The sequence below is a fragment of the Gracilinanus agilis genome, chromosome 3 (assembly GCF_016433145.1).
Source record: "Gracilinanus agilis isolate LMUSP501 chromosome 3, AgileGrace, whole genome shotgun sequence".
In the NCBI taxonomy this organism is placed as follows: Eukaryota; Metazoa; Chordata; class Mammalia; order Didelphimorphia; family Didelphidae; genus Gracilinanus; species Gracilinanus agilis.
Window position 1 is genome coordinate 8,600,495 of NC_058132.1, and position 13,448 is coordinate 8,613,942.

The 13,448-nt window shown below is 54.9% G+C and overlaps 2 protein-coding genes across 7 annotated transcripts in view; both read left to right on the plus strand.

Annotated features, from left to right (window-relative positions):
• Positions 1-1,026, plus strand: part of RPS11 (ribosomal protein S11) — a 6,361-nt gene extending 5,335 nt beyond the window's left edge. Inside the window, exons 4-5 of the mRNA XM_044671011.1 lie at positions 101-230; positions 816-1,026. Coding sequence (XP_044526946.1) covers positions 101-230; positions 816-939 — 254 coding nt within the window. The 3' untranslated portion in view covers positions 940-1,026. The remainder of the gene's footprint in view (positions 1-100; positions 231-815) is intronic.
• An 8,998-nt stretch (positions 1,027-10,024) lies between these two features.
• FCGRT (Fc fragment of IgG receptor and transporter) lies at positions 10,025-13,444 on the plus strand. Of its 6 annotated transcripts, none has more exons than XM_044667152.1 (7): positions 10,025-10,043; positions 11,673-11,762; positions 11,901-12,140; positions 12,229-12,504; positions 12,593-12,871; positions 12,953-13,069; positions 13,179-13,444. In XM_044667152.1, exons 2-7 carry the CDS (start codon positions 11,681-11,683, stop codon positions 13,265-13,267), a joined length of 1,083 nt encoding a protein of 360 aa, XP_044523087.1. In that variant the 5' UTR covers positions 10,025-10,043; positions 11,673-11,680; the 3' UTR covers positions 13,268-13,444. The 6 variants fall into 6 exon arrangements, with proteins under 6 accessions (XP_044523087.1, XP_044523082.1, XP_044523085.1 ...); XM_044667147.1 differs by lacking the exon at positions 10,025-10,043 and adding an exon at positions 11,184-11,289; XM_044667150.1 differs by lacking the exon at positions 10,025-10,043 and adding an exon at positions 11,318-11,422.
• The last annotated feature ends 4 nt before the right edge of the window (positions 13,445-13,448 follow it).

The following is a 13,448-nucleotide window of genomic DNA, read 5'->3' on the forward strand; positions in this document are numbered from 1 at the left end:
TGTCTGGTGAGTGGGGGCAGGAAAAGGGGAAGGGGGCAGCCGTCCTGGCCCGCCCCCATCCTGCAGCTCCCCCTCACCTCTCCCCTCCCCTCCCCCCCAGGTGTGGTGACCAAGATGAAGATGCAGAGGACCATCGTCATCCGCCGAGACTACCTGCACTACATCCGCAAGTACAACCGCTTTGAGAAGCGCCACAAGAACATGTCCGTGCATCTGTCCCCCTGCTTCCGGTGAGAGCTGAGCCCCGGGATAAGCCGGGGATTCTTGGGCAGAGTGCTCGGGGCTTCTACAAAGGTGTGGAGGCTGGAGAAGCTCCACGGGATGACCAGGCCAGTTTGACAGGAATGAGAGCCAGAGGCAGAGGTCTTGGGTTCAAATGTGGTTTCAGACACTTCCCCTGGAGTCACTTAATCCCCATTGCCTAGCCTTCAACCCTGTTCTGCCTGGAGCCAATACACAGTATTGATCTAAGGTGGAAGGTGAGGGTTTGGGGGAGGGCCTGGACTGGTCCAAGGTCACACCAGCACCTGGGTGGGGGAGGAACTACAAGGTTTTCAGAAACTTTCCCTGGAAGCTCAGCCCTCTGGGTCACTAGCTGGGTGCCCTGGGTTCTAATCCTACCCTGACTAAATGAGAGTGGCTGTACACAGTCCTTTCTTTTCCTGAGCTTTGATTTACCCAAATTATTCTAGAAAAGAGGTCTGCCACAATGTTTGGCCCCCGTAGTTGCCTTTCTCTTTCAGCCTCAGTTTCTCCTTTTGGGTTGAAGGGGGTCAGGCACCATCTCTCTGACCAGCCTCTGTCTGTGCCCCCAGAGATGTCCAGATTGGAGACATCGTCACTGTGGGCGAGTGCCGGCCTCTCAGCAAGACTGTGAGGTTCAACGTGCTGAAGGTCACCAAGGCAGCAGGGACCAAGAAGCAGTTCCAGAAGTTCTGAGCCCTTCCCCGCGGCGGGCAGGTGGGCACATCGGCACAGAGTGTGCCCTGACCCTCCAGTCTGCTAATAAAGGTGTCCTTCCCCCTAGCCATGGTGTCTGTGTGCTGTGTGGAACCCCCCTAGGCCCTGGGGCACCCCCCCATCCCACCTGGGTGCCCTCACCACCTCCTCCCAAACCCCCCCCTCACACTGAGAACCAACCTTCAGGCCGGGGGCTGACCACCCTGATGGGCAGAGGGATGAGCATCTGGGACACAAGAGCCCTGGCTGGGTCCCCCCCACAGCCCCATCTCACAGCAGCCAGGATAGGCTGTGTTCAGGCGCCTGCAGACCAGGAGGGGCCCACGCAGAGAGGATGTTCGGGGTCGGTGCTGGCAGAGCAGGTGGCATCACAGGACCTGGGTCAGATGGCTCAGCCCCGACTCCCCATCCCCCACAGCCCGTACCGGGTCTCTGATGGACTCTGGTACGAGGGTTGGGAGAAGGGGCCCCGGGAGGGATCAGGCAGAGGCAGGCTGGGTTCTTGCTGCCACTGGCCCCCTGAGCACCTTTAAGCTGGCCCCCCACCAATCCGCTGCCACCCCCACCCAGGGTGGGGGTGTGGCAGGTTCCTGTGAGAGGAAGCTAAGGGGCCACATCAAAGCCTGGGGAGCCACAGGAAGTGCTCCTTGCCCACACCCCACCCTTCACCACCTCCCCAAAACAGCTCAGGATGTAGGGGGTGGGGTGGGAGGACCCCACCCTTGGGGCCACCTTGGCCTGAGAGGTGTGAAGAAGGGGGGACCTTTAGGACAAGACCCTGAGGAGTCCCAGGGAAAGTGGACCTGATCTGGCTGGCCAGCCTCCTAGCACTCCTGAGTGGGGCACCGAGCAGAGGTCTTCCCTCCCTGCTGCTCACCCCCAATTCTGGTCTCTTAACACCCCTCGGTGTCACGGTGCCCTCCCACAATATCCCCTTGCCCAGGGCCTGGCACAGAGCCAGTGTGCCTTTCCTCTGCCCTCACCACAGAGCTTGGGGGTGCTTCCTTGGGTTGTAATAAGTGGTCATGGGACGGAACCCAAAGGTTACATCTGACTTCGTGCCCTCATTTGGGGATTTTCTTGGCAAAGATACTGGAGTGGTTTATTTACTTCTCCATTTTGCAGATGAGGAAACTGAGGCAAACAGGATTGAGACTTGTGCAGGATCACAGAGCTTTTGCTCTATCTCCGTTCCACTTTGCTGCCTCTGACCCAGAGTTCAAATTCAGCTTCTCACACTTACTAGCCATGTGGCTGGACAAGTCACTTAAGATGTCAGCCTCAATTTCCTCATCTGTAAAATGGGGGAGAAGCTACTAGCCCCTGCCTCCCTGGGGTGGTTTTGAGGACAAAAAGCCATGACTGATGCTCTCTACGTGGTAGCTGTCATTCTCACTGGGTCACTAGAGAGAGGTGGCTACTGTTTGGGCCCTGGAGAGGTCAGGCCTGCTTAGGGACCTCCCTGGGCAGCTGTGGCCCTCGATGTTGTCCATCCACTAGCCAGTGGTGAGCCGCTGGCTGTCTCCTGCTTCCCCTCAATGCCAGGAAGGGAACTGGAGAGCTCAGGAAGGGCAGAGATGCCCAGCTGGCAAGGGGGCTGGGTGGATCCAGGGAAAGAGATGCGGGCCGTGGCTTCATTGGTGCCAGGCCGACCTTCTGGGTGCTGACCTCTCCATTCAGTGATCCTCTGACTGGACTTTTTGGAAGGAAGGACTGGCTGGGCGAGCTTGGGCAAGTGCACCAGCTATTCTCTACCTCTGCGTCCCTGGCCAAGTCCGGGTACCTGGAAGGGAGCCATTCCTGGGGGCGAATTTACTGTGGATGGAGCTCATGCTGGGCATCAAGGCCCTGTGGCGAGGAAGGGAAGAAAAGGGCCCCTGCCCTCAGGAAGCTTCTGGTCCCTTGGAGGAGGAGAGAGCATAGCACACCCACAGCTCCCCACAGCTCCCCGGGCTGGGCATGAAGATCAAGGCCTGGGAAAGGCTTCGAGGGAAGCCAGGCAGGGGAGGGAGTAGATAAGGGAGGCCTAGACACGGCGGGCCAATAAGGATGGGAATCGTCCTTTAGTGGGGCCAATTCATGACCCCTCTGGGGTTTTCTGGGCTGAGATACTAGCTTAGATGGCCACGTCCTTCTCTAGCTCATTGGACACATAAGGAAACTGAGGCAAACAGGGTGAAATGTCTGAAGTCAGATTGGAACTCAAAAAGACGAGTCTTCCTGACTCCAGGCTCTGTGCTCTATCTACTGCACCACCCAGCTGCCCAATGATAAACAGCTAACGCTGACAGAGTACTTTGTACCAGGCACTGTGCTGAGCGCTTATTATCTCTGTAGACCCTTGCAAGAACCCCTTGAGGAAAGCAGCTTCTAAAAATGACTACATTTCCCATAAGCCTGGCTCTAGCGATCCTAGAACCTGCCACGTATACCCCAGAGAGAGTAAGGGCAGAAAGGCCTTCTGGACCACCCAAATATTCCCGTGGCCCGGTTTGTGGTGTCGGAGAAATGAAAACCAAGGAGCCGCCCAGCCCCTGGAAAACGATGGAACAGATCTCGGCCCGTCAAGGTGATGGAACCTGACTGCCGCTGAAGAGGGCAAAGGTGGGAAGGCTCAGTGGCCCTGAGAAAGAGGGAGCACCCCCAGAAGCCAGGTGAATGTGCCCCAAAATAACACCCAACAAAGAAGTTAAGAGCAGGCAGAAGCAAAGGACTATGGGTGTGGGTGGCTGTCACACCTGGAGGCTGATGAGTTTGGTTGAATTGCCTTTTTCCCCCTCTTTTACTCTTTGCAAGGGTGTAGCTCAGTGGTTAGAGGCGGGGGGGTGGAAGACAGTCAGATTTAGACATAAAGGTGATAGCAAAACAAAGTACATCCCTCACCTTCCATCTTAGAATCATGCCAAGTATTGGTTCCAAGGCAGAAGAGTGGGCAGGGCTGGGCAATGGGGGTGAAGGGACTTGTCCAGGATCACCCAGCTAGGAAGTGCCTGAGGCCACATGCTCTCAGGCCACTGAACCATCCAGCTGCCCCATTTAATTTTTTTTTTAAGAGGAGGTTCTTGGTAATGCCCTGATATGTGGGAATGTGGAGATTGATTGCATAGAGGCAGAAGGGAGAAGGAGCCCAGGACAAGGTCAGGGTCATCGGCTTGGATAACTGGCAGTACGGATAACTTCAGACTATCTGGAGGAGAAGGAGGAGAAATGGGACCATCTCTGTTTTGGACACGTTGAGTCAGAGATGGTTCTAGAAGCTTCTTCCCCTGTGCGTGCCCCAACTCTCCCAATTCTTTTTTTTTACTTTTTTTAAATTTTAAACCCTTAACTTCTGTATATTTACTTATAGGTGGAAGAATGGTAAGGGTAGGCAATGGGGGTCAAGTGACTTGTCCAGGGTCACACAGCTGGGAAGTGTCGGAGGCCGGATTTGAACCCAGGACCTCCTGTCTCTAGGCCTGACTCTCAATTCACTGAGCTACCCAGCTGCCCCCCAACTCTCCCAATTCTGATTGGTGTAGGGGCTCTCTGACAGACGTCTGGAGCTCCGAGAGGTTCCCCGACTTTCCCAGGTCACCCTAGCCCAGGCCGAGGTGTCAGGCTGGCTCCCTTCTCCTCTGAGATATCGGTGGCCAGGAGAGAGGCTCTTGGACAAGCCCACGGAGTGGAGGAGTTCAGAGAAGCGTGAGAACACTCGTTGGGCCTGAGGCAGAGCAGAGAAGGCAGAACAAGCTGCAAAGGGCAGGGGAGCAGAGGGTGGCGGGGGCACAGACTTGGCATTTTGGCCACCATTTCTGTGCCACTGCTGGGTTGATGGCCACCCAAGCTGGGCACGCAGTGAAGTGGCAAGAGGGATAGATCCCCAAGACCAGGGCAGTGGGGGCATCAGAGAGCGGGATGGGATCAGGTGGCAAACTGGCTTTCCCAGGAAAATGGATTGCATTGGACTGGGAGGCCCATTCCAAAGCCCAAGCAGCTTCCATTGTTGGCAGTCAGTCTGGGTGGGGCAGTGCCAGGAAAGCCTTTCCTTGAGTTTCTGTTTAATCTAAGCCTTCATTCTGGTCCTTCCTAGATCATCCCTTTACTGTGTTTCCCTGAATCAGGTACAGATTGCTGAATCTCATCACTGAGGGATTTGTAATGATGCTGGAAGGGACCATAGAGTCCAGGAACTTTCATCCCCTCCCAGCTGTGCTTCTGAATGTCTCCACTCTTCTACCATGTGGGTACCTTTTCTGGGCTCCCCCTGGGTTTTATCGTGCCCCTTTAGAATGTAAGCTCCTTGAGGGCAAGGACTTATTGTTTCGTTTTGTTTTTACTTGCATTTGTATACCTAGCACCTAGTCCAGTGTCTGGCACTTAATAAATGCTTGTTTATATTATCTACCTGCTAAAGACTTCTCCAAGGCCATACTGCTAGTAAGTGGCAGGGTCAGGATTTGAACCCATATCTTCTGACTCGAGAATCAATACTTTTGCTATTATAACTTGTGATTGAGAGCACAAGAGTTCCCAAATATGCAGGGAGGGCAGATACTGACAGTTTTGTTGATATGTTCCTATTCCCATCTTTTAGAGTGATTTCCTTTTCTCTATATTAAATTTTGAATCCGGTCAGGTCACCTCAGGAGTCCAAGGCAGTAGGAGGTGGAGAAAGCAGCCTATGAGTTAGCAGGCAAGATCTTTTTGCAGCAGAGATAATACAACCATTGAGAAACCCATAGGATGTCTGATGAAACCCCTAGGCTTGTGGCTTGAGTGTAGCGCCACCTGGTGGGCAAAAGATACCCTACTCCCTTGCTGGATAATTAATTCAGTGACATCCTGCCTAGCAGTAGGCTGCAGAAAGGATCCAGGTATGGGCTGCTATTGTTTCTGCAACAACCCCATACACTTAGCTTACATTGCACCTTCTCAATTTTAACAATATAAATGAAAACAATGCACTGAAGCAGACCACAGAGGGTGTTTTCCACTCAGGGTGGTTGGAGGTGGTGGATGTTGAAGGTTGCATGCATGAGCAGATGCTCTCTCTCTAGGTCACTTCTGCTGAATAGTTTTCATTTATCACAAGATCTGGGGGTGGTGTTCAATGAAGGGACAGAGATCAAGAAATGACTGTGGTAGAGAAACCAAAAATCAGTCTCTTACTCCAAGGGGGTTTGTATTTTTTTTTTTTAATCCCTTATCTTCTCTCTTAGGATCAAACCCAGTATTGGTTCTAGGGCAGATGAGTGGTAGAGGATAGGCAATGGGAGTTAAATGACTTGCCCAGAGTCACACAGCTAGGAAGTGTCTGAGGTCATACTTGAACCCAGGATCTTCCACCTCCAGGCCTGGTTTCTCTGTCCCCTGAACCACCTAGCTGTTCTCAGAGCTTATATTCTAATGGAGGAAGACAAGACAGAGATAGGCTATTAAAAGGGGAGGAAGGAGGGGCAGCTGGGTAGCTCAGTGGAGTGAGAGCCAGACCTAGAGACAGGAGGTCCTAGGTTCAAACCCGGCCTCAGCCACTTCCCAGCTATGTGATCCTGGGCAAGTCACTTGACCCCCATTGCCCACCCTTACCAATCTTCCACCTATGAGACAATACACCGAAGTACAAGGGTTTAAAAAAAAAAATCTTAAAAAAAAAAAAGGGGGAGGAAGGGGAGATGCTGGAGGAATGGAATGGTCCAGAGAATGAAATATGGTTATTCTGGGCCCGTCCTCAAAATGGAGGATCTGGGAAGAACTCACCAATGGGGCAAGGATGCTGTAGGGGCAAGTGTCATCAATAAAAATTAAAAGTTTCAGTGCCAAACTAACCCTATTTTGTCTTAAGAAACATGATGTAATTTTTCAAAGGAGAACCAAAAGCTCTCTCTTCCTCTTATTCCATTCTGGACCGAGTTTAGTTATGTCCTGTCATAAGAATATAAATGAACACTATGTACTGTCCATCAAAAATGTATCTTAGTTTGCACAATAGGCATTTTTTAATTTTAATTTTGAATATTTCCCCATAGTAACATATTTCATGTTCTTTCCCTCTCCTCCAAACTCCCACACCCTCCCCCACCATGGCCAACATACATTTCCACTGGGTTTTACGTGTATCATTGATCAAGACCTAATTCTATATTATTGATAGTTGGACTAGAGTTATCATTTAATGTCTACATCCCCAGTAATATCCCCATCAGCCCATGTGTTCAAGCAATTGTTTTTCTTCTGTGTTTCTCCTCCCACAGTTCTTCCTCTGAATGTGACTAGTTTTCTTCCTCATAAGTCCCTCAGCCTTGCTCTGGATCCTTGCATTGCTGCTAGTAGAGAAGTCAGTTACATTTAACTGTACCACAGTGTATCAGTCTCTGTGTACAATGTTCTCCTGGATCTGCTCCTTTCACTCTGCATCAGTTCCTGGAGGTCATTCCAGTTCACATGGAATTCCTCCAGTTTATTATTCCTTTGAGCACAATAGTATTCCATTACCAGTATATACCACAGTTTGTTCAGCCATTCCCCAATCGAAGGACATTCCCTCATTTTTCAATTTTTTGCCACCACAAAGAGTGCGGCTATAAATATTTTTGTACAAGTCTTTTTCCTTATTATCTCTTTGGGATATAAACCCAGCAGTGCTATGGCTGGATCAAAGGGTAGGCATTCTTTTATAGCCCTTTGAGCATAGTTCCAAATTGCCATCCAGAATGGTAGGATCAATTCACAACACCAGCAATGCATTAATGTCCCAATTTTGCCACATCCCCTCCAACATTCATTACTCTCCCCTGCTATCATTTTAGGCAATCTGCTAGGTGTGAGGTGGTACCTCAGAGTTGTTTTGATTTGTGTTTCTCTAATTATTAGAGATTTAGAACACTTTCTCATGTGCTTATTGATAGTTTTGATTTCTTTATCTGAAAATTGCCTACAATAGGCATTTTTCATCCACTTGGTTTTTCCTGTGTGGATGGGCAACCCTATACATTTTTTTCAGTAATTATTGTTCATGGTAGGGGTGATCATGGAGAAACACCACTAAGGAGAAATGACACAGGAAAATAGCATAGTAATGTATGCCATGAGAATGTATGTGCCGGGAAAAGGATATGGACTAAAGGCTGATAACTGATGGAGAATCCAGGTTTGCTATTAGTGTCCAAGTATTTCTTACAAAACCCCTTACCCTTCATCTTGGACTTGATACTGTGTATTGGTTCCAAGGCAGAAGAGCAGTAGGGGCTAGGCCATGGGGTTTAGTGACTTGCCCAGGGTCACCTAGCTAGTTAAGATCTGAGGCCAGATTTGTGTCTGAGCATTTTTCAGAGAGATAGAGGAAGTTGTTCAGAATGGTGGGTGGAACCTTGGTACCAAAGGGCATGGATGGAAGATGAGAAGACATGGGTATGTTTCACTCTGCACTTCTGCATAGAGCACCTACATCAGAGAGATTATCAAAATTCAACCAGGTCAACTTAAAGTCTTGCCCTTCCTTTAAAAATTTCACTTTCTGGGGGCAGCTGGGTAGCTCAGTGGATGGAGAGCCAGTCCTAGAGAGGGGAGGTCTTGGGTCCAAATCTGGCCTCAGGCATGTCCTAGCTGTGTGACCCTGGGCAAGTTACTTGACCCCTATTGCCTACCCTGACCACTCTTCTGTCTTGGAACCAATACACAGTATTGGTTCTAAGACGGAAGGTAAGGGTTAAAATAAATAGAGATTCTACTTTCTGGGGGCAGCTGGGTAGCTCAGTGGATGGAGAGCCAGGACTAGAGATGAGAGGTCCTGGGTTCAAATCTGACCTCAGACACTTCCCAGCTGTGTGACCCTGGACAAGTCACTTAACTCCCATTGCCTAGCCCTTACCGCTCTTCTGCCTGGGAGCCAATACAGAGTATTGATTCTAAGATGGAAGGTGAGGGTTTAAAAAATAATATCAACAAATAAATAAAAGCTCCACTTTTCCAAGTACAAGATCCGAGAGGCTAGGGAGCAGGTCATATCCAAAAAGATCTGGGGTCCTAGTGGACCGCAGCCTCGATATCCCTCCGGAATATGGTAGCTGAGAAGGGTGAGGGTTTCTGGGGCTGCCCTGCTCTCTCCTCAGCAGACTTCCTGGAGGACCCCGCTGTGCTCATTTCTGGGCACTGTGGCTTCGGAGGGATACTGAAAAGCTCGAGACATTCCCATGGGGCGGCCGGGGCGCCCCGCCGTGCTTTCGGCCCATTCTGGGATCCGGGCCACCTCGCTTGGTTGGCTGTTGTCCTTAGTCCTGGAAGAGGACCCACCCGCCGTCCCCGGTGGTACCGTTTAACGTGCACGTCCATCGGCTGCTCCTCGGCCTCTCCCTCCTCCAGTCATCCAAGGCCAGTGGTGGGACCAACGTCGAGTGGGCCGCTGCTGGCTCGGGCTGCCGCCGCTGGACGCTCTTCGCTTCTCCCGTGTCTGGCCAAGCTCGGAGCCACCCACAGCCCGTTTCAGCCCCCTTCGTGGCTCTTGGAACAAGTCCTTCTCCCGTGGCCGCTCTCCCGAGGGCAGTCTTCACAGGCTCGGGCCGGACGCCCTTGAACTCAGCAGTGGGGTCGAGGCCCGTCGCTTCCCCTCCTTGTGGTTTAGCCCGTCTGCCCAGATGTGGCCACTGGCCGTGCGCCGGCTTCTTGGCGCCGTGGCTGCGAGCTGGGCCTCCCCCCCAGCGGAGAAGGCTGCCCTGGGGAGGAGAAGCCCAAGGGTGGGACTGCCCGAGGGGGCCCGTAATTGCTGAGCCCGACTTTTTCAAGGGCTGTTGGGTGGAAAAAGGATCTTGTTCCATTTGTCCTGGGCGGGGTGGGGGAGGAGAGCAGGGGGGCAACGGTGGAAGTCTGTAAGCTCCCTGATGTAAGCAAAAACCCAGCCACCAAAGAGGATCCTCAGGATGGAAGCTGTCCCCGAGGAGGGGGTTGGGTCCTCTCAAAGAGGGTTTCCTGCCCCGGGAGGCTTTCTAGGAAAGGCCGCTAAGATGGCGCAGGCTCAGGGCTGAGCTAGGAGCCTCCGCCAGCCCTCCTGGAGAACTGAAGCTCGCTCCGAGTCTCGAAGGAAAGCAAAGATCCTGAGAGAGGCCGAGGTGAGGAGGGAGTCCATCCCCCCCCCAACACACAAGCCTTTTGGGAGTGGGAGGGGTGGGGGAAGCATGGAGGCCCCTGAGAGGACTAATGGGAAAGGAAGGAGTCAAGTATTTCTTACGCGCCCGGCACTAGGCTAAGCACTTTTCAGGCATATCTCACCGGATCCTCAAAACAACCGATCGAGGCTCCTCGTTTTATAGTTAAGGAAACCGAGGCAGAAGTTGGGAGATTCACCGCAGACCGCCCAGTTAGTGTCTGCCACTAGATTCGAACCCAGGTCTTCCTGACTCCAAGTCCAGTGCCGTAGCTGTCTGGGGAGGCGTGGAGAGAAGGGGATGGATGCCAGCGAGGCGAAGGTCGAAGGTCGGAGGTCGGAATGGAGGTGTGGCAAGGGACTGGGCAGCGAGGGACCCAGAAGAGGGCCGGAGCGGGGCCGGACGGAGAGGCCAGGGGGGCAGAGCAGCGGCTTTCTTAGGGAAAGCTGAGCTGGGAGGGTCTCTTCCCCCAGCTGGCGGACTCGGAAAACCCCACATTCACATTATCTATGTTCGGTTGTATTTTTATGGATTTTGTTAATGATTTGCTCTGGAGCTGGGCGGGCTGGGAAGGGCGCAGATAGAAATGAGGATCAAACTTGGGTGCCCGGCCAGCCGGGCATGGGATAAAACATTTAGTGGTCGTTGCTGGTGCTCCTCTCTCTCTGACTCCTTTGGGGTTCCTGGGCACGAATCCTGGGGGGGTTGGCCATTTTCTTCTGCGGCTCATCTGACAGATGAGGAAACTGAGGCCGACGGAGTGACCTGACTTGCCCAGAGCCAGGAGGCTGGGAAGGGTCAGAGGACAGATTTGACCTCACAACTTCCTGTATCCCCAGGCAGCCCCCAGCTGCCATGCAACATTTATTAAGCACTAACTAGATGCCTGGCACAGGGTCCCTTTCTGTCCCAGCCCCCCCCCCGGGCCCAGAGGAGGCCCCCCAACCCCAGCCAGCACTTTGGGGAAGCAGCTGGCCGAGGAATCCTGGAAGCTGGGACTTCCCAGTCTCCTCCCCACAGGTGTTTCCTCTGGGGCTGCGTAGTCCCTCCCCTGGAGGAGGAGGCAGCCCTGGGCCCCACCCCGGTGGTGTTTTTGTGAGTGTGAACCCCCCAGTGGCCATGGATGGGGCGGATCCCCTCCCCTCCCCGAGGCCCAGGCCGCCAGATCCTGCAGCCTGCCTCCGAGGCCAATTGGACTGCCAGACCTTGGGTAGGTCCCGCCCCTGCTGCCCCCCTCCTGCCCAGGGCGGGCTCACCAGTCTCCTCCCGCCCCACTGGAAAAGTGGGACAAGGGGCAGCAGCTGGATGGAGCCGGGCTCGAGCGGAAGCGAGCAGCAGCCAGGGTGGGCTAGGCCCAGGAGGACCAGGCAGGATGCTGGGGAGGAACTGGTGGGGGCCAGTCACGGGATTCCCCAGCCAGCGTGAGCGCCCAGGGAGGGGGGGATCTGGCCTTGGGGAGACCCAGGGGGCAGCCCGAGGGCCTGGACGCTTGGGATTCCTGCCCTGGGTGGGAGCTTGGCACCTCTGGGCCCCAAGGCTGGGCCAGGGAGTCCCAATAGTGCCTGTCCCCCGTGACTCAGTCTCTCTCTCCAGGTCTCGGAATGGGGAGCGCCTCTCCTAGCCCCCAGGGTCTCCCCCTCCGCTTGTTGCTGTTCTTCCCCCTGCTGAGAGTGCTGAGTGCAGGTGACAGCCTGGGGAGGTTGGGGTGCCCGGTGGGTGGGCCTGGAAGGCTCAGGGCGCACACAGTGTCCCTCCCCCTTGGCCCCTTGTTCTCTCTCCTTGGCTTCGCCCCCTGCCTCATCCCTGTGCTTGGCCCTCCAGGGACCCCGTCCTTGTTCTACCAGCTCACAGCGGTGGCGGCCGCCCCCCAGGGGACGCCCAGCTTCTGGGCCTCGGGATGGCTGGGACCCCAGCTCTTCCTGACCTACAGCTCAGGGGGCAACGCCGAGCCCTGGGGGGCCTGGCGCTGGGAGCACCAGGAAGCCTGGTTTTGGGAGAAGGAGACGTGGTACCTGAAGACCCAAGAGCGGCTGCTGCAGGAAGCCTTGAGGCTCTCCAAGGGTGAGCCTGGGGGCCGGGCCGGGCTGGAGGGGGCTCCTGGCACGAGGGGGGCTTCCCTCCTTCACTGCCTCATCGGGGCTTCCCCCAGGGGCCCAGACTTTTCAGGGCTTGGTGGGCTGCCAGCTGAACCCCAACAACTCAGCTTATCCCACTTCTCGATTCGCCCTGGATGGGATGGACTTCCTGACCTTTGATCCCGTGGCCAGAGATTGGTTGGGCAATGGCGAGGGGGCCCAGATCGTGAGGAGACACTGGGCCAACGAGACCCAGCGGGCCGAGAAGGAGGCCCAGTTCCTGCTCACCACCTGCCCTGAGAAGCTCCAAAGCCACCTGCAGAATGGCAAGAACAATTTCCAGTGGAAAGGTGTGAGGGAAGCGGGCCTCTGGGGAGAAGGAGGGAGGGCCGGCCGAGAGGGGCCTGGGGTGACGTCGACTCGGCCCGTTTCCCTCAGAGGCCCCCGAGGTGCGAGTTGGAGGCCATGCGGGGCCAGGGGACGCCCAGTCCACCCTCACTTGCCAGGCCTTCTCCTTCTTCCCACCCGAAGTGAAGTTGAGCTTCTTGCGGGATGGAAAGCCGGTGCCCGGGCCTGAGAAGGGAGTGGAGCCGTGGCCGGAGGGGGATGGCGCCTTCCACTCCCAGGCCACTCTGCTCGTCCCCCGGGGGGATGAGGCCCAATACAGCTGCGAGGTCCAGCACCCGGCCCTGGCCGCCCCCCTCACTGTGCGCTTCGGTAAGCCCGGGGGTCTTTGGGGCAGCCCTGGCAGGGCACTCTCGATGCCCGCTGACCCAAGTCTTTGCTGTCCCCCCGCAGAGGCATCAGGCCTGTCCCTGGCCCTCATAGGCAGCCTCGTGGCGGCCTGCTTGCTCCTCTTGCTGGCCGGAGCGGCCGTGGTGGCCCAAGTGATGTGGAAGAAGAGAGGAAGGCCAGGTAGGGAAGCCTAGCGGGAGAGCGAGAGCCAGTCCCAGGGGGGAGACACTCCCAGCCTGGGAGGCGCCTCATGCAGTTCCTCCTTTTCTCTCTCTGTTCCCCATTTTAGCACCGTGGATTTTCCGGGGGCGTGCAGGAGACGATGTGGGGGCCCTGCTCTCAGCCCCAGGGCCTCTCCAGGACTCCAGCCCCTCCTAAGATCCAGGCGCCCAACGCTGCTCTAGCTGGTGGCTGCGTGACCTCAGGACACTGTCTCCCACCCCCCTTTCCTTGGCCCATTCCAGGCAGCCCTCCTGGATTTCACTCTGACAGTATAGAAATGTTTGTGTACTCCTCTGTCCCTGGCCGCAAACAAAACAAGATGTTGGGTCCAGATCTC